We start from the raw sequence: 19,479 nt of genomic DNA on the forward strand, positions 1-19,479 counted from the left end.
CCCACAAGGCTGTGCACGACCTGCCCCGTCCCCTCCCTGTCCTCCCGTCCCGCCCCACCCCACCTCGCTCACTCCGCCCCAGCCACACAGGCCCCCTCACCGCTCCTCCGATATGCCAGGCCAGGTCCTGCCCCGGGGCCTTTGCACGGACCATGCCCTCTGGCACTCTATCATCTCCTTCAAGACTCCCCGTGCGAACGTAACACCCTTTCCCCTGCCCTTTCTACCTCACCGGATGAGCCATACTTACCGGCTGCCTCGCCCAGTCCTGTTGGCTCCACCAAGGCGGGGGTCCGACCTGCTGCCTTGGTGACCCGCCCCCCCCCCGGGACCTGTTGGATTCGTGGCACATTCACAAAGCCTGGGGGCCCAGCCTCATGCCAGGCCTGGGAGACCCCACAGTGTGGCACCCTCCTCGGCTCAGACGTCACTGGAACTGGGTCGTGGTCACGAGGGCAGTGGGAGAAGGTGGCCACTGGCCCCAGACAAACAAGGGGTCAAAGACAGAATTTTTTTTTTTTAAACCTTTAAGTTTATTTATTTTTGAGAGAGAGTGTGAGTGGGACAAGGGCAGAGAGAGAGGTAGACAGAATCCCAAGCAGGCTCCAGAGCCCAGTGTGGGGCTCGGTCTCATGAACTGTGAGATCATGGCCTGAGCTGAGATCGACCCTGACTGAACCACCCAGGCGCCCCCAGAGTTGTCCTTCGGGCGGGGGGGGGGGGGGAACCTGCTGCCTCAGTCACCGCTGCCACCAGCCTGCCTGTGAGTGGAGCCCGACAGACTCTAGGAAGGGGTGTGGGGGGACGCAAGCCGCGGCCAGACGTCGGCCGGGAAGAACCACCCTCCATCAGGAAGCCCGGAGCGGGAGCGAGGGGCCAGGCCGCCCCCCACCCTCCTGGGGGCCCGCCCCCCACCCCGAAATGAAGACACCGCCACGCCAGGGAGCTCTGTTTCGCAGTGCTCACGAGCCTTTAATTCATTATGAACCTAGAGGCAAAAATACAGCGCATCCTTAATCTTGGGTGGGAGCAAATTCAGGGCGGGTGGCTTTGTTTCTCGTTTTTGTACATAGACACGGGTGTACGTTGGTGGGGAAATGTGCGTTTCCCCTTCGCCGAGCCGCGGCCTGTCTGCACGTCGCCCCAGACCCAGACCCAGACCCAGAGAGACCCTGCCTGGGTCTGGCCCACCCCTCCGCCCGAGGGCCAGCCCCCTTCCTCCTGTTCCCTTTACAATATAAATAGCATTTTCAAACTACATATGAACACAGTGCCGGCGCCCCGCGGGGCTGCCGCATGCAGAGGGGGACCCCCACATCCGGCGGGCTCCCCGCGGCACCTCCCGCCCCCGCCCCCGCCCCCTCCAGGGCACCTGCCCCCCGCCCCCACCAACGAAACGCAAGGTTCTCGGCTCATTTACATCTTTTCTGTTCTCCTTATATAGTTCTTTCTGGCGGGGCAACCAGCAGAACACTCTTTTTAATTTTTTTTTTTTTTTTTTTTTTTTACACGAGCAGATTCTGCCGGCAATCCCTGGGCAGGACGGCAGGGGCCGCCGCGGTGGGCAGGTGGGCGGGGGCCCAAAGCCCCTCACAAGCACGCCTCGGAAATCCCGGTTCCTCCGTGCTGACATCAGCGTCCCCCAGACGCACAGACCCACGTCTCCCAAGCAAGACGCGGATGCCATTGGCCCCTCGGGGTCCAAGGCAGGCACCCCTGCGCCCGTGGGGCAGCGGCCAGGGCCTGGGGCCACCGGGAACCCCCGGACTTGGGCCACGGGGTGGGGGTGGGGGGGCCGGGGAGGAGAGCTGGCTGGTTTCACACCCTCCCTCCCCAGACAGCCACGGATGTCACCCACGCTTGTCGGTGAACAGACGCCCGGCCACGCACACGGCCGGGAGGGGGACGCTCTGGGGACACGGAGCCTTTTGCAAACAGCGCGGAGGCCCCCCGGCCGGCCGGCAGTGCAGTCACGAGGGGAAGAAGCAGGAGAGGGAACAAACCAGGAGAGAGCGTGTTTATTTCGTGAAGGCGCGCGTGGACCGGAAAGGGGCTCTGCGACCCCTGCAGCTGGTGGTCGCCCCCAGAGGGAGCAGGCAGGGCCGGCCGCCCAGACCTTCGCCAAGTCCCGGAGAGAGGAGGGACGGGCCGACGCCTGTCACCCTGTCACCGGCACCCTGCCTGGCCTCCCAGGTGCCACCGGGCCTCCCCGCATGCGGGGCACCTCCCTGCCGCCGGTGCGCAGACAAGCGAGGTTTTAAAACAATGACCAACAAACCAACAAGCCAACAAAAAACCCGAGATGCTTTTATCTCCCTCAGCGTATCTTGGTTCTGGAAAAAAAAGAACGTTTCTGTTTTGTTTTGTTTCGTGTTTAAAGCCACAAATCTAGAAAACAACTTTGGGGATTTTTTTTCCTTTTCTTTGTTTTCCTTTTTTTCCTCGTGTTTTTTTAAACAACAGGTATTTCTAGAAAGAGCCTCACAAAGGTCACGTATGTACAGAAGTCACAACCTCCAAGGCTGCTCAGGAGGCAGGCAAAGCAGTAGCACCTTTTCGAGAAGAGCTTACATGGTTTACGAATCTGAGTCGTGGGGGTGGCGCGAGTCCCCGGCCGGCCCCCCCAGAGCCCGCGTGGCCCTGCTCCCTGAGTCCGGGGGGGAGGCCGCGCGCCGGCGTCCTGCTGGCTCCTGTCGCCGCAGAGCGGGGGCGGCCGCGCAGAGGTAGCCTCTCGGGGGGCCGGGGAGGCGAGGACAGGAATTCACAGCAAGCAAACGCCAGGGCCGGCCGCCGCCTGCCTTGCTGGGCCGAGGGGTCGCCGGGCGGCCGGCTGTCCTAGAAGGGGGCCCCGGGCCGGCACTGCGCCCGCAAGAGGCTCTCCATGAACGCTAGGTAGTCCGGGTTCCGTCCTGAGTCCTCGGGGGCGCGTGGGGTGCCCACTCGCGGGCGCTTGGCGGCCTTCACCTCCTCTCCCGAGAAGGTGTTCTCCTGAGGTGCCCCCGTGCTGAGCGACTGCGGGAGACCAGACGGCACGGGGGTTAGCGTGGCAGCGCGGCGCCCCCAAATCCGTCTGTGGGAGCCTGACCCCTACGGTGACGGTATCGGGAGGAGGCCGTGTGAATGGGACCGGGGCCCTTAAACAAAGAGGCCCAAGGGAGCTCTCCCTCTCCCTCCTGCCACCGGAAGGCAGGCGTCTGTGACCCGGAGGCCACTGTCCCCAGCCACCAAATCTGAGCCCACACGTTGGCCTCAGGACCGTGACAGACGACGTCTGTGGTTGAAAATCCCAAGATGCCTCGTCACGGCAGCCCCCCGGGGGGCTCCGCGCGGGCACCCGGCTGAAGCACGTGCCCGCGGCCTCCAGGCACGGTCCCTCAACCGGTGACCTTCTGGGAGTGACACCGGTCGCCAGGGATGGCTGCCCAGCGTTCCTGCCTCTGCGTGAGCCCCCGATCCCGTGTGCGGGCCGTCCAGGCCCCCCTGGTCACGGGCCCCGGGGAGCGGGCGCCCAGAGCCTGGGCTGTCCTCCCAGAGGGTGGCTGGGTGGCCGGGTTCTGTCTGGGCCCCCTGTGCTTCCCGGAGGGATCCTGGGGTCAGGTCGGCCTTGCAACCCACGCCAGCTCTTACTTTGAGCTCATTCACCGATGGCCACAGGCCCCTGCACGTCAAAACCTTGCCTTTGCATTAAAGACAGGAGAGACACAAATGCAAAGGGCCCAGGAGAAAAAGCCCCGTCACCATCCCTCGCCTCTGGGACTCATTGTTCCCTTTGAAAAGGGATGAGCTTTGGAGAAGCTCTGAGCTCAGGTTTTGTGTTCAGGCGGCCTGCGGCCTGCGCACCGAGCACAATGCCCTCCCCCCCCCCCCAGATTCGCCTCCTCCTGGCTGGGCTGTTCCAGCCCTGCGACTAAGGACGACTAAGGACGACTAAGGACGAGGGGGAGGTCAAGGCCATTTGGACAGGCTGCTTCCACAAGGACCACTAACGGCTTCCGGGGGCCGCGTCCCCACCCCGTCCTGCCACTTACCAGCCGCGACCGGACCCTCTTGGGGAGCTCCTCGTCCAGGGTGAAGATGTCCCCGCGCTTCACCATCAGCTGGGACCCGTCCTCGAACTCCACCTGCAAAGAGCCGGTTCTCAGCGGCGGCCCCGCCCCCACTCATCAAGTAGGAGCCCAGAGGGGGGGAGGGGAGAGATCCAGGTGCTGGCGGAACAGCCAAGGACGAGCGGCCGTCGACCTGGGTGGCTGGCACATGGGTGACTTTCTTCCAAGACTTCAAGCTGCTGAATAACTTCCCTTCCACAATCACGGAAAGAAACCCACAACCACCGCGATTAAAAAAAAAATGTGGGGCGTGGAACTGTATGCTAAAAAACGCTTGAAACAGTAAATTTTATGTCTGTAGGCGTACCACACGCGGAGTCAGAAAGACAACTTGGGGGGAAAATACCGGGCAAGTGGAGACCCCTCCCCGCTTAAAGGCCTAAGAAGCCCTGAGCGTTTATGTCCCCAGCGGGAGCTGGCCACGGCCCGTCCGTGGCTCCGTCCCTGCCCCGGCGAAGCAGGGGCCGGCTCACCTGATAGACGTGGCTCGTCACGGAGGAAATGAACCTGGCCTTGTACATGTTGCCATCCGCCCACCGAAGCTCAACAAACTCGCCCTCGGGTGGGGGTCCCAGCCGGACACAGTCCCTACTCTGCAAGGGAGGAAGGGGGCGGCAAGTGGGGCTTCAGCGCCTCCCACGCCTCCCACTGTCATCTGCCCTGGCCCTCGAGCGTGTGCACAGGAGGGGGGTGGCGTTCCGGGCCTGAACTCTCCCAGCGAGTGCGTGAGCACAGGCGACTCTAGAACTGACCGCTTCCCGCTCAGCGTCTGCACGACCCGGGTGTGGGGGGCCGGGCCCCGGGGCCGGGCTGAGACCGGGTCGAGCAACGTTCCCCGTTGACTCAAGCCAACCTGGCGGTTCCCCCTCCCACTCCCCCACTTCCAAGGGCACACGAAAGCCTTGTCAAGGCTGAGAGAGTTCATTCCTGGAGCCTGTGGTCTGCAGGTGTTGGCAGTAATGCTACCTCCCTATTTCTACCCCGAGTCAGATAGAAACAGACATGGGAACTGTGTTTTGCTAGCAATCTATCAACAAGGTCTTGTGACCCGTTCAGAAAGTTCACAAGGTACACAGAACTAAATGTTGTGGCTGGCAGTGATCATGTGAAACCTGTTTATTCTTAGAATGACCTGATCCATAAGAGTCTTGTATTATAAAAGATTGTGTACAGCAACAATAAAGCCGTCACTTGGGCCATCAGCCCACGGGACCCTCCTGTTCCCAAACTTTCTCTTCTCTCTTTTTTCTTACATTCCCCTACCCTCAGGACCCTGACCTCGGTGATTCTCGGTGATTGTCGTGGCGACACCGACACCCGGGGAAGCCCTCCTGCGGTGGTGGGGCCAGGGGAGCACCGCAGGGGCCGAGCCGGCTTTCGAGGACAGCCCCGCCCCCCCCACGCCCTCCCCCCTCCCCGGGCTTCCCGAGGACAGCCCAGCTCACGGTAATGCTCTCCGGGTACAGGTTGTCGCTGTAGGACCCATCGTCAAAGTTGACTTCGTAGAAGGTCTGCGTGCTGGTGCCGATGACCCGGCAGCGGTAATAGAGCCCGTTGCGGTTCTTGGTGATGACCATCTGGCCCAAGGACACGGCCCTCAGGAACTGGACCTGGGGGCAGCGGGGACAGGGCCGCGTCAGCGTGCAGGCGGCCGGCTGGGGGGGGGGGGGGTGGCGGGAGGGGGCGGGCGGGGCACTCACGGTGTGGCCCCCTGACTTGTGCTTGAAGCAGGTGATGGACACAACGTAGGGCCAGTCGTCAGGCTCCATGAGGACCCCGGCGGCGTGGGCGCAGGTCACGTGGAAGGAGGTGGAACAGTGCTCACAGGAGCACTGGATGCAGGCTCCTGACACCTTCTTCATCCGCTTCCGGCAGTACACGCATTTCTGGGGGGACACAGGCCGAGGACATGGGGCTAGGAGGCCCTTTCCGGGACCCCCGGGGCTGTCTCCCGGGAGCGACCCCCCCAGCCCCAGGGCAGGAACTCAGCAGCCCCCGGGGGCTGGCGTTTGTCCGGAGAAGCACTGTGGGAAAAGCCCGCAGAACTCTGTATGGCCAGGGGTCTTGACCGTGGTGGAGAGCCCCCCAGACCCAGCCAGTGGCTTCCTCCTCCTCCACCCACTGTCTCTGCACAGCTGCCTGGGACAGGCACTGAACAGCCACGCACGGGCACGTCCCTCGGCCGGAGCAGGAGCGAGGCGCCCACCCCCGCCGCCCCGCGGACGGACCCTGAACACATGACGCGCAGGGAGGGAAGCAGACACGAGAGGCCACGCGGGATATGAGGCCACGCGAGTGGAACGTCCACAACAGGCTCATCCACGGACGGGAAGGGGGCTCGTGGGGGCCGGGGGCTGGGTGGGTTGACAGCTGATGGGGACGGGTTTCTTTCTGGGGAGGTGGAATGTTCTGGAACCACATCATGGTGATGATTGCCTCAATCCGTGAACATACTAAAAGTCACTCAACTGTACTTTAAAATGGGGAATTTTACCTTAATTTTGAATATAAGGCACTGTGGAGCTGCCCCCTCCTCCACCCGGAGGCTCTTCCCCAGGAGGGTCCGCCCCGCAGGCCGGACCTGCCCCCTCCCCGCCCCGAGGGCGGCCACTGTGAGCATTTCCTACACTTACTAAGTGGGCCTTTATCGCTCTGTAAACCGTGTTCAAAGGCCAGATAAGCCGCGCAGCGCAGGGCACAGCAGGAGCACGCCCACCGCCGATCGATGGCAATGAGATCTCATTATTAAACTGTCAATACCTAATCCCGCCAGCCCGCGGGGCCGGGCGCACAACCACAGGCGGGGGCGCGTTAACCCTCCAGGACTGGGCCTCCTCCTCAGGGGTGGAAGGCGCAGGGAGCCAGGCCCCCACCCGCCGGCGGAGGCCCAGGAGGACCCAACAGCTGGGCTGGCACAGCACAACCCATCTCAGCCCGTGGGTGGCGGGGCCCTCATCCTGAGCTCCCGCGTCGCAGAGAATGCAGGCCAGGCCCCCACCGCACTATTTGCCAGAGCCTCCGGTGCTGGGCGTCTGGGTCTCCCTGGGTGGAGGCTGTACGGAGGGGGTGGAGGGAGGGCGGACATCGTGCAGAGCGGTGGTCTGGGGCAGCCGGGGTCACCGATGGACGTGACGCTGGCCGTAGAGGCTGCTCTTGCCTGCAGACGCCCCCCATCGCCCCGTACCAAGTCCTCTGTGCTCAGCCTGCCCCTCACGCCCACCCGTCAACCTGCTCTGGCAAAGGCCCACCCTCCCTCCAGCACCGCCAGACGTCAGCGCCTCCCCTCAAAGCAGGGGTGACGAGAGGGCAGAGCCCGCTCAAACCGCCTGCCCCCCACCAGCCACACCTGTACCACCCCCATAGCTGATCACAAGCTGACTCGCTTGGAGTCTCCACCGGACCGCGAAGTCCCTCCAGGTCCCATCCCAGCCTGGTGACGGGGGTGAGCATGGGTGCAAACCTGGCTAGCCCGGAAGGTGGTCTGGGCTCAGGCCCCCCTAGGCATGGGGCCCGCCCCCACGAGCCAGGGCAGCCCCAGTGCCCGGGGCCAGAGGCCAGGTAGTCATAGGGACAGCCAGATGGACAGATGACCAGGAGTGACCATCCCCGAGCCCGCGGCCAGCACGTGGCCCTGGGAAGGCGGGCGGGTGGCTGGACAGGCAGGAGTTAACTTCCGGCTTCCTCACGAGGCTCCATTAGGCAGTACAAGTGAGCCTCATGTAGGAAGATTTTTAATTCATCGTTACAAGTACTGGTAATGAAGAGGCTGCAAGCTGGAAATGTCAGATGATCCATAAAGCGTCTGGGAGGGAGGATCTATCACGGGCGCCAAGCACGGCACCATCACGTCCCTGAATGATGAAGCCTTTTAGGCCCGCCGTCCCGGAGGAGCCCCCTGCGGCCACCCGGCCCTTTCCTAATCACCTGTCGGGACTCGGGTGGGGGCAGTGCTGGCTCCGTGACCAAGGCCCCCGCCCTCCCACACGGGCTCCCTCCTGCTGCCCCGTCAACCCGGCCGGGTGGCCCCACAGGACCCCCCGACAGGCCCAGAGCCCGCTTCCTCTGCCTTCTGCCCCCCTGCAGCCCGGGGGTGGGCAACACAGGTCCCCGGCGAAGCCGCCCGCGAACTCACGGCCACGACGAGCCTGACGGCGGGAGCTTACGCACAGGCAGGCCCGGTGAACGCTCACCACACAGAAGGCCACGGGCGGCCCAGCCGACGGAGGGGAAAGCTGAAGTACAGAGAGGTCAGCGACCTGTCTAGTCACAGGGCTGGCCGGTGGCCTGCTCATCGTCCCGCTCTGTCCGCTGCCCCACAGGCTCCCCCAGGGGCGACCGTCCTCATCGGTGCGCAGAGGAGGTGTGAGCCCCTCGAGGCCACAGTCCCCTGGAGGACAGCGGAGGATGCGCGTCAAGAGGGGCCTAGTTACGGGATTCCTGCAACTCGGTAGCAAAAAAGCAATCCGATTCAAAAATGAGCAAAGGACCCGAATAGGTATTTTTCCAAAGCGGACGTCCGGATGGCCAACAGGTACGTGCAAAGGCGCGCCACATCACTCGTCGTCAGGGAGACGCAAATCAAAACTACGAGATCCCAGCTCACGCCTGTTACAACGGCTCCTACCGAACGGGTAAGTGTAGGCGCGCAGGCGGAGGAAAGGGAGCCCTCGTGCGCTGCTGGTGGGAACGCAAACTGGGGCAGCTGCCGTGGAAAACAGTATGGAGGCTCCTCAAAAAATTAAAAGTAGGGGATGCTGGGTGGCTCAGTGTCTCAAGCGTCCGACTTCGGCTCAGGTCAGGATCTCACGGTTCGTGAGTTCGAGCCCCGCCTCGGGCTCTGTGCCGACAGCTCGGAGCGTGGAACCCGCTTCAGAGTCTGTCTCCGTCCTTCTCTGCCCCTCCCACACACTCTCTCAAAAATAAGTAAACATTAAAAAAATATAACTAAGAAAAAATTTTTTTTCATTAAAAATAGAACAGCCAGGGGTGCCTGGCCGGCTCAGTCAGTAGAGCATCTGACTCCCTGTGTGGGGTTGTTGTGTTTGAGCCCCACGCTGGGTGTAGAGATTACTTAAAACATTAAAAAAAAAAAAAATAGAGCCACCATACGATCCCGTAAATTCCACTACAGGGGTATTTACCCAAAGGCAATGAACACATGATTTCAGAGGGGTATCTGTACCCCCGTGTTCAGGGCCATGGCCGTGACCCAGAAACAGCCCAGGTGCCCATTAATGGAGGATGGACTGTGGGGATGTGACATAGCCACAGAGAGAGGCAAATCCTGCCACGCGCAGCCACACAGACAGACCTGGAGAACACTGTGCTCAGTGACAGAAAGCGGACACAGGACACGTCCTGCGTGACCCCGCTCACAAACTCTGACAGGCAGACAGCAGAGCGGTGGTGGCCGGGGTAGGGGAGGGGGGGCGTGTACGTTCGGTGCGTGAAGCTCAGTCCTGCAGGACAAGGGAGCCGTCCACACCGCCAGACCGTGCACTGGACAGTCTGTCAGGAGCGCAGAGCCCGAGGGAAGGAATCGGAGGAGACGGGGGCAGGCTGTGCGGCGCCCTCTTGCGCAGGACGGCAAGCACAGGGCTGCTAGATTGTGCAGAGACAGCGTCTCTGCACACAGACCGCAAGCCAGGGGCCTGCTGCGCCTTTAAGAGCAAACAGGTTTGGCCAAGCTGCAATGGGGCGTCTGCGCCCACAGGGCCATGACCCCAGGGGACGTACCAGCTTCCACCGCTGCTCGGGGATGGCGCTGATGTCCACAGGGTGGCGCTCCATCACGTTCAGGAAGCGCACTTCGGGGACCGCGATGGCACAGATCACGTGGATCCACCTGGTTGCGGGGAGGCTGGGGTCAGGGCGCAGAGGCGACCCGCCCCTGCTGGCACGACCACCGTCCACCCCTGCGCCCCGCGTGGCCGCCGGCCGGTTGGGGCTTACAGGATCTTCAGGGGCAGTCTGGGCGCGCTCGGTCCTCCTGGCCCCCCACCCCCAGGGGGAGCCCCTCGCCACCCACCTGCGGTCGGTGGTCATCTGCAGGGCTCCGCCCCGGAGGTTACAAAGGCAGCACTCCTGCGGGAACCAGACAGCCCGGTGGTGAGATGGTGAGGGGGCAGGGCCACCACCTCCCCGCCCTGGGGCCGGTCCCACCCCTGCCCGCAGTCCTGACGTTTCCAACTGGCTAGGCCGCCCAAGGTCACCCTGGGGATCGGGGCCAGGGCCGGGTCCCACAGGCCTCGCGGCTTTCAGAGCACCACCCAGCCGCGGGGGTGAGTTACCGCAGTCCAGGCGTGGGCCGTGCACCGGGAACACGTCCAGCCCTCGTTGACCAGCTCGGGGCGGATGCCGTAGCAACCTGCAAACAAGCGAGGGTGGGGGGGACCGCTGAACCGGGCGGCATCTGTCGCCAGGACGCACGCCGCAGCTGATGGGGCCTTCTGGAATTCGGCAGCGGCATTTAGGGCAATTGCTCTCCCCACCCTCCCTCCTGAATCCAGGCCACTGCGCACAGCGGGACGGTCTAGAAATGGCTTGTTTGAAACAAGTAGGGGGAAGGAGAGCGGGGCCCCCTGCTGGGGCTGCTCAGCCGAGAGCGGCCCTCGCTGTCTCCAGTCGCATCTAAAAGGCCCAGGCTCTGCAGGCCAGGGGAGGCTGGGAAGCCCGAAAAGTGACCAAGCAGTTGTACGCAACGCAAAGTGGGCCTCGTGGATGCCAGAGTCCAGACGGCAGAGCGGGGCAGGCCGGGCCCTGTGTTCAGGCAAAATCACTACTCAGGAAAGCAGAAGTTGGCAGGCTCTGGGTTACCCAGATGGTTCGCTTAGGACCTTGGCCCTGGTTTAGAAACGGGCAGACAGCAGGGGCGGGGGCGGGGGGGGGGGGTGGTGGTGGAGTCAAGAGGTCACGCCCCAGAGCGAGGGCTCTTCTGCCCTACCCCTGGGGTCGCCATCCGGCAGTACCAGGGGACCTCAGCCACCAGGCCACAGAACTGTAGTCTTCTGCTGTGTCCCCACAGAGGCTCTGAGGGACAGCAAAGTGTCCCTCCTGGAGGAAGAGGGGGCCCCACCTCCCTCCAGTGCCTGGTCTCAGGGGGTTATGCTGGGCCTTCTGCCTCCCAGGCTTGTCCCGGAAGCTAGACTCGGGCCCCCCCAGAGGGCGGGCTCAGCCTGGGCCTATGCTCCTAGCAGGAGACAGAACGAGCTCTGGGCAGGACTCCGCACGGCAGGCCCTGAAATGAAACAGCTCCGGAGAAGCTTTCTTCCCTTGCCGGGAGCTCGGGCTCGCGTTTGCTGCCCCTAACACCGGAGAAAGGGGCACACACCCATTTTCTTGTCTCGGGCTGAGTCGGGCCCTCAGGGTTCGGGAGGGGGGCCGGCCACCGACGGCAGGGACAGATCCGACCCCCTGGACCATCTCTAGATCTCAGGCCTCAGTGGAACCGTCCGAACTGGCCAGGGGGGAGGCCGCCCCGTGACGCCAGGTCCTGTGGGAAGGCCCGAGACGGCAGCCCAGAGGGAGGGGGCCCGCTGGCTCCGCAGACCTAACTGGGTGGGGAGGGGGGGACCCAAGCCACAGGTGCCACAGCTGCCCTCCCACGGGCCGCCGTCCGGGCCCAGGACTCACTGGCGTGAACCTGCAGGCAGCACTTGGCGCAGGCGATCAGCAGGCTGGTCCCGTCGTCGCCGATGTAGGAGTTGGCGGGAAGCGGCTCCGTGTTCTCACCGCCGGATGTGAAGCACATCTCGGGGATCAACGGCCGTGTCTTCTGGCCACTTTTGGAAGGGGGAGCCACCGAGGGACCCTCCCCGAGAGAGGCCTGGGGAGCCTCCTTGTCGGTCTGTAGGGACTGCAGGAATAGGTCGCCGCCTTCAGCGGGGAGCCCACATGGGGCAGCACACCGGGCCAGGCGCCGTGGCCCTCCCCGACTCTGCCCCGTGCCCGCGCCTCTCGTGGCCTCGTCCTCCAGACACCCTGCGGGCTGCTTCTCACTGTCCCCCGGAAGCTGCCCTGTCCCCCCCCCCCCCAGCCCTCAACCCTGAGGCAAGAGCGCTCAAGAGGTCCTCCTCAAACACAGTGAGTCCCTGTCCTGCCACCCTCACTCCCCACCCCAGCTGCCCCTCGACTCCTCTACTCCAACCACGCCAGCCTCCGGACTCCGCCTCCAACACCATCCTGCCCCAGGGCCTTTGCGAGCGCCATTCCTGCTGCCAGGAACCTTCAGATTTCCGCTCACTTACGCTTGGGAGCCTAGCCCACCCGCAAGACCAGCGGCCTCCAGCCCTTCACGCCTGCTCTGTCTGTCCACGCGGCCCTGTGACTGTGAACCTCTGTGAGGTGTTCCCCCTACTTCTGACATATGTCCCGTAAAGGCTGTAGCCCAGATCCCGTCCCACGAACAGACTGTTACGAAAACACCGTGTCTGTGGCACCCCGGCCCAGCAGCCCCCAGCCGGTCTCAGGAGTAGCAGGACTCTGCACTGCTCCTGACCTGGGAGGGAGGAGCCCCGCTGGAGGCACCGTGCCTGGCACAGGCTTTCCTCACCCTCGTGAGACAAGCTAGCCCCGGCCCCCATCTACAAGGGCTCCGACCGGAACCGTGGGCGCAATGAACGTTAGCTACTGGACTGCAGAGTTCCCAGCGCCCCGACAACCAGCGGCGCTAAGAGGGACGCGCCTGGAGAAGTTGTCTATGTCAAGTTCTGCAAACACTGAATCTGTAGAAACAGCGCCCCGGGCAGTGCTGGGCCGCAGGGCCCTTAAGACAAGTGCGCTGCCCTGGGCCCGGGGCCCAGAGCTCGGGTGGCCCGGCTGACTCAAGGGAAGCGCTGGGTGCTAGGCCAGGAGCCAGGGACCCAAAGTCAACTCGGACTGGGTCCCACCCTCCAGGGACTCCCAGTCCAGGGGCCCATGAACACAGAAAGTGGGAGCGAGGGCGGGTGAGCCTGGGGTGCGGGGTGCCCGGGGACAGCAGGTGCAGGAGGGCTTAGGAAAGAGGAAGCAGCTCAGCAGACTCAGGGATGAACAGAAATCTGTCCGGCAAGGCAGGGGGCCGGAGACCTCGGGGGTCAGCTGTGCGCACGGCAGGGGACAGGTGTCACGGCAGAGGAAGGCCGTGCGCGCCCCGTGCAGAGGCTGGTGGAGCTTCCGGCCAGGGAGCCCGTGGCTAGAGTGGCCTCCAGAACGTGCGCCAGGGCCTCAGGCAGGGCTCCTGCCAGGGCTGTCGAGGGAGGAAAGAGCTGGAAGGCAGGTCAGGGTGTGGGGGAGGGGCCACGGGGAGAAACAGCGGTGAAGCAGCAAACAGGGCAGGGCCTGGTGGCCTATGGCTGGGAAATACAGGACAGAGCGGGACCCAGCCAGGAGTGAGTGTAGGACAGGAGCGTCGGGCTCAGTGGAGACCGCCTGGGGCTCCTCAAGCCCTGCTGGGTGACACGGGGTGTCCTGCCTCTTGGCCTCTCGGCTCAGAGGCCTGACCGGTCAGGGCCCAGCTCCGTGCCGCCCCTGAGGGACAGCTGAGGCCGGCCACCTGCCGATGGCCACCTGCACGCCCCCCTGCCAGGCCCCGCCCCCTCCACCGGCTGCCCGGTTTTGCGCCATCGGTCAGTCACTCTCTGGTAAAGCTCAGCGGCCGGGCTCTCCCCTTCTCCCCGCAGCCCTTCCAAGGGCTTCACGCGGCCCCAAATGCCAACAGCTTCTGCCTGTCACTCGGTGGCTGTCCCGCACCCCCCTGGGCCGCCCGCCGGGCGGCTCCAAACTGCTCCCACAGCAAGCGGCCCCTTGGTTTCCACCCCCCCACCCCCCCCCCGAGCTCCCTCACCTGGGTGTAAGGGTAGAAGAGAGTGCAGATGGCGCAGTAGGGCTCGGTCAGGGCGGCCGCCGCGTTGAACTTCCTCTCGGCCTGGAAACCGGCAGCCTTGTTCTTCCACTGCAGGGAGAGCAAAGACCTCAAGGCCTCGGGGCCACTCATGTCCTCCTCCCCGGAGAAAGGGAAGGCTTCTAGAGGAAAACAGGAGGGCGGGAGGGGACGGAGAGAAACCTGGGCATGGCTGGAGGCCCAGAGGAACCCGTCCCCACCCTGCGGGCGCTTCGCTGCGGGGAGCCCCGGGGGTGACCGGCCCCCACTTCCGCGGCCTTGGCGGGTCTGGCGCGGACTCCCCGGGCTCAGCTGCGCCGAGAGAGGCACGCGGGGGGGACCGAGGAAGAGCGGCGTCACTCCCCCGCTCTGGTGACCCCGTGTCACTACCAAGACGGCGGCTGCCAACAGCCGTCCCTCCCACCTCGCCTGTCACCTGTCACGCCTGCTCTCGCTAGCAGCCAGTCACGCCCCAACCCCCCCCCCCCACAGCCCACTGCCTCGCTTCCTGGGGACCCAGGGCTGAGCCCCCCGATGCTCCACAGGAGCCCTCCCCGAGAAGCGGGTGTCATTCCCCAGGCCCCAAACCCCACAGCAGCTGGGCCGGCAAGGCATGGTGGGAAGAGAACGCAGACAGGAGCCTGGAGGCCTGGGCCTGGGCCTCGAGCCTCAATGAGAGTGAGGAGGAGGTCAGCACAGACCCCCAAGATGCACTTGTGGGTCTCCTACAGCCCGGGGCGGGGGGTGGGGGGGCTGGGCCTGACTCACGGGCCAAGACTGCTCTGCCTGGGGACACAGAGACCCCAAGCAGGCACAGGCACCCCGCCGGTGACGAGAGCTGCTGGCCTCCTGTCGCCAAAGAGCCCAGGCCCAGACGGTCTCACAAGAAAGGGCCAGAGGGGCTGGTGGGGGAGGCCTTGGAGGCACTTTCTGGAAAGGTGACGCTACAGTCTTTCGGACAGCAAGGCCACGTCTGGCCCCCCTGTGAGCTTCCCTTGCCCTTGGGGGCCCTGGCCCTGCCGTCCCAGGTGCTTCCAGAGCCCCTCCTCCCCCCGGCCCTCAGATCAGATGGGGAAACGGAAGGAGCCGCCCAGACGACCGGGCACAAATTCCACATAAAGAAAGGCCGACGGTGAGGATGAAAACCTGGCTTAGCGGGATTTCTGCCGGAGGCCTCAACCCTGGCTCTTGGCTCCCCAGGTTTGTTCCAATCTCCCTACAGTGGCCTGGCCACAGGACAGGTCACGGTGCGACTCTGGGGACAGCTGCCCCCCCCCCCCCGATGTTGGCGTGGCACTGCTCCTATGGGCACAGCCCTGTGATCGCCTAATGGCAGTCATTTCTCAACCCCCGACACGGGGCGGGGGGGGGGGGGGGTTGCGGCCGGCGCGGTGGTGCTCGCTTGCTGGCCTGCTCTGCAAATGTTCTAGAAGCCTACTCTGTACCAGGCATCCGAGCAGACCCTGAGCCCTGAGCCCCTGAGAGGGAGAGGCACGGTCCTTGCCCACCTGGGGGCCGCACGGGGGCCACGGGAGCGGGGGCAGGGGCGGGGGCAGCCCCCCCCAGGCCTGGGGGAAGGAGCCTCTGGCAGGAACAGCACCTGCTCGGCTCTGACGAGAGCAGGTGCGCGGCGGGTAAAACCACAGGCAAAACGCGCCGCATCAGCAGTAACCCAGCCTCGGCATTCCCAGCACCCGCCACGGGCTCAGCACCACGGGCACGCTCCGTAGGCACTGGCTCTGTGCGCCTTCCCGGCAGAACGCCCCACGGGGCCGGCAGCGCTCAGTTTACAGATGGGGAGACTGAGTTATAGAAACGTTAAGAGTGGGCTGTGGTTGGAGCCCCAGGACCTGCGCCCTGCCCCTCCTAGGCCACGTTGTGCGTTTCAGGCCCTGGCCCCGGCACAGAGCGCGCACCCCAAGGTGGGAAACAGCGAACAGGGGTGGCGGCAAGGCCTTGGGGTGGTCAGGCCGGACTGTGGGGAGCACCGCAGGAGGAGCGGGGGCTACTCAGTCCAATATTCCGTGCGGGGGTGGGGGTCTGGGGGCCCGACCTCGGTCGGTGGTGGGGCAGGCAGCGGAGGGAGGCCAGGGCACGGGCCACCGGGGGAACAGGCGCCCTCGCTCACCCTCGTCACTCGAGGCCTCCTGCTTGACCACGGTCAGCGGGGAGCGGGTGGGTGGCTTGCCCAGGGGGTGGCGTCTGCTTTTCTTGATTTCCATCTTCAATTTGGAAAATGTGGACGGTGCCTGGAATGCAGAACAAGAAGCATCTGGGGAGGGCATGGCTCTGACACCCCGAGCAGAGCCCGGCCTCCCAGGGCAGAGGGGACAGCCTGGCCTCCGCAGCAGGCCGGAGTCCCCAGCCGTGGGATCAAGGCCCCAGGAAGGGCTGGCCGGGAGTTACTGTGGTTCCTCTGGGATGCCCCGAGGGGGCTGGTTCAGGCGAGCAGGGCCGTGGTGGGAGCACCGGGCAGGCGGGAGCCCCAGGGACCTCCGCGGACACCCCCCTACCTGCACCTCGCCGGCTCTGCTATCCTCCTCGGGACCCGTCAGCTCCATGGGGGCCGCCTGTTCCTTCCAGGTGGGGCCCCTCTGGGCAAAGTGCTCAAAGGCCTGCTGGCAGGACACGCGGCCCTTGTCACACAGCGTGCTGGGCCGCGGCACCACATACAGCATGGGGATGATGGGGCGTGGCTTCACCTCTGGCTCCTCGCCAGGTGCCTCGGGGGGCACGACGTTGAGAGGCGGTGGGGGGGGGTTCTCCTCGGCTGGTGCGGGGCCCGGGGCCAGCGCTGGGGACTCCAGCAGGGGTGGCAGCCTGGGTGCCTCCTCGGCGGGGAACTGGGCAGGTGGGGGCGGCGGCAGCTGGGGCAAGAGGGCGTGGTGGGGGTGCAGGGGACCATAGCTCTTTTTCTTCCTGTCGCTCTTGGCCTTGGCTGGCCGCAGCTTGCCCCTTCCGTCTTCTGCGGGGAAAGAGGAAAAGACAGGTCGGTGCCGAGGCCAGCAGCCCTCCTGCGAGCCCCCCAGAGAAGAGCCACATTGTGGTTCGGACTCCTGCAAAGCCAGGGGGGTGAGGGGGACTGCTCCAAATGTCATCAAGGAGCGGGACGGGCGCAAGGCAGTACCAGGTTTTGTAGATTTCTACACGTAAAGCATACGTCCCGTGGAATTTGTTTTAAAGCGAAACCTCAAACCCCAAACCGTGAAAAGTGGTCGCTTGAGCAGAACTGGAGAGCCTGCTGGGCCTGGAGGGCCACCCCCGAGGGCCGGTGCTGGGGGATCTCCGGCAGGTGGCAGGGCAGGGCGGGAGGCAGGCCAGGGGTGTCTTCAGTGGTGTTTTAACTGGGGGCCAGCACATCAGAGAAAACTGAATGGATGAGCAAATGTCTGGTGGAATCACGGTCCCCAAAGATGCCCGCGTCCTGCGAATGTGGAGCCTGACGTGGCGGGAGGCTGCGGAGGAGTTAACGATCGTAGGACAGGAGAAGCTTTGGATGGGCCCAGCGTACTAACGGGGATCCTTAGAAGCCCAGGATCTTTCCCAGCTGTGGCCGGAGGCAGAGGGACCCGCGGAAGAAGGGTCAAAGACACCCTGGCCCGCTGGCTTTGATGATGGAGGAGGGGCCCCAAGCCAAGGATGCGGTGCCTCCAGAAACGGGGAGAGGCAAGGAACAAACACACTCTCCCCCGGAGACCCGGGCAGGGGCCAGCTCTGCCTTGTTTCGGCTCCGTGCGACCCGGGCCAGCTGCTGCCCTCCTGGTGCCAGAACGTACGTGTGAGTCTGAGGTCACAGTCATGGAAGCCAAAGGGAACTCTGTAGGTCGTGACCCCCCCGTGAGGCCTGCCGTGCTCAGGACGAGGCATCGGGGACCCCTGCCCTCAAGGACATAACCAGCCTGGTGGCCCACTGGAGCACGGAGCCCACAGCACAGTGAGCCCTGGAACCCCCGGGCCTCGCCTGCCCCAATGGAGACTGGGCACACGAGCTCAGGCCCTCGTCTGCATGTCCCAGGTCCCCAGGGGCAAGATGTCACATAAGCAGTGACGGCAGAGGCTGCCTGGTCTGCCTAGGCCCGAGGGCCTCCTGGGGAACCCGGGAGGAGCTGGTCGCCCTGCTGAGGGTACTCGTGAGGCCGGGGGTACCTACGGTCTGGGTCTCCCTGAACCGGCCCCGGGGAAAATAAGGATACACCGGGGGCCAGGGTTCCCTCCCTCTCCAAGAAAGCAGCCACCAAGGTGAAGCACCTGCGTTCTGGTTTGCAACAGGGCCCCGTTTCACCTCTTGCCGCAGAAACCCATCTACGTGACCTTGAAAGAGGTGAGGCTCCCAACGGGAGGGTATTTCACGTCACCCTTGACCTGTGCCGACCCAGGAAGCCGGCAAGCATGGGCGTCCCATCCTGCAGACAGCCAGCCCCAACCGCTGGGACGGAGCCAAACTGCCGACTCGCCCCCCGCCCCCGCGACACCCCACGGCCTCTGGGAGCAGTGGAGGCTCCAGGCCAGGCCCCCTCCCCTCTCCTCCCCTCTCCTCCCCACTGCTCCCCATCTGCAGGCCACAGCCCTGCCCTGGCTGCAGGGATGGCCCGAGGCCTGAGCACTCCGAGGGCCCGTGGGACTCCTCCCCCTCCCTGTGCCGCCGCCCCCCCTGCAGGAGCCCCAACTGCTCCCGAGGCCCCCCTCCTGCCTGCGCCTCATGAATAGTTATCTGGCTGAGGAAAGCACATAATAGACGTTCTCTGCTCTGCAGACAAAACCATTTCTCCCCTACAGACGCGGGGCTTGGATGGCTATGAAAGGTCGCCCGTGGAGGTGGGAGAAGCGTCTGGGGTGGAGGCTGGGGGGGGAACGTGGAGGTGCAGGGAGAGGAGGTGGAGAGACAGTGTGGGAGGGAAGAGGCTCGAGGTGGGGAAGAGACGTCGGAGGGGGGGCGGGGGAGAGGTGTGGGGGGGCAAGCCATGTGGCTGGGGGCGGGGAGCCCGAGCAGGGAGAGATGTGGGGAAGCCGTGGCAGGGGTGGGGAGACGCAGAGGAGGGGACGTGCCGGGGGCAGGGACACACCTGGCGGGAGAGACGTGGGGCGGGGGGTGACCCAGGGCCCCAGGGGCGCGCGGCGAGGCGGGTCGGGGCTGCACGCGGCCCTGCTGCTTCTGTGGATCTACAGAAAGGGCGACGAGGCTGTCCTCCTTGTGGAAGGCGCGCTTTCTGATAAACGGCTCTGTTCTCTAAGGAAGCGCGACACTCCCACCCTGACGGTGCAAACCTACCGAACGGAACCCTAGCCGAGCTCTCCCCAGCCAGAGGACAGTGGGACCTGCTTACTGTCTCTTTACCGTCAAGCGAGAGGCCCTACTGTCCAAGAAGAACACGCCGGGCCTCTTCCCATCTTGCGGGCTCTAGGAAACCGAGGGGGGACACACCCAGGGGACCGTTAGGGGACGAGCCAGTGGCCAGGAAGGACACGTGGGCGCTCAGGGCTCTGTCCTTGCCGGGGGAACCGCCGCAGGGCCTC

General features: G+C 64.7%; 1 protein-coding gene across 7 annotated transcripts in view; it reads right to left on the minus strand.

Moving 5' to 3' along the window:
- Window positions 1-947: 947 nt before the first annotated feature.
- The window catches only part of KDM4B (lysine demethylase 4B), a 135,638-nt gene continuing 117,106 nt past the window's right edge, over window positions 948-19,479 (minus strand). For 3 of the 7 annotated variants that reach the window (XM_086699403.1, XM_086699398.1, XM_086699399.1), the window contains 11 exons: window positions 16,479-16,930; window positions 16,094-16,214; window positions 13,930-14,108; window positions 11,739-11,961; window positions 10,397-10,473; window positions 10,135-10,190; window positions 9,843-9,951; window positions 5,552-5,992; window positions 4,580-4,699; window positions 4,029-4,121; window positions 948-3,012 (listed from right to left, as the gene is read on the minus strand). In XM_086699403.1, coding sequence (XP_086555529.1) covers window positions 2,836-3,012; window positions 4,029-4,121; window positions 4,580-4,699; window positions 5,552-5,992; window positions 9,843-9,951; window positions 10,135-10,190; window positions 10,397-10,473; window positions 11,739-11,961; window positions 13,930-14,108; window positions 16,094-16,214; window positions 16,479-16,930 — 2,048 coding nt within the window. In that variant the 3' untranslated portion in view covers window positions 948-2,835. The remainder of the gene's footprint in view (window positions 3,013-4,028; window positions 4,122-4,579; window positions 4,700-5,551; window positions 5,993-9,842; window positions 9,952-10,134; window positions 10,191-10,396; window positions 10,474-11,738; window positions 11,962-13,929; window positions 14,109-16,093; window positions 16,215-16,478; window positions 16,931-19,479) is intronic. The other 4 variants (XM_086699404.1, XM_086699402.1, XM_086699401.1 and 1 more) reach the window with 3 other exon arrangements.

Source organism: Puma concolor, chromosome A2, assembly GCF_028749965.1.
Source record: "Puma concolor isolate L17-30 chromosome A2, mPumCon1.1.hap2, whole genome shotgun sequence".
Taxonomy (NCBI): Eukaryota; Metazoa; Chordata; class Mammalia; order Carnivora; family Felidae; genus Puma; species Puma concolor.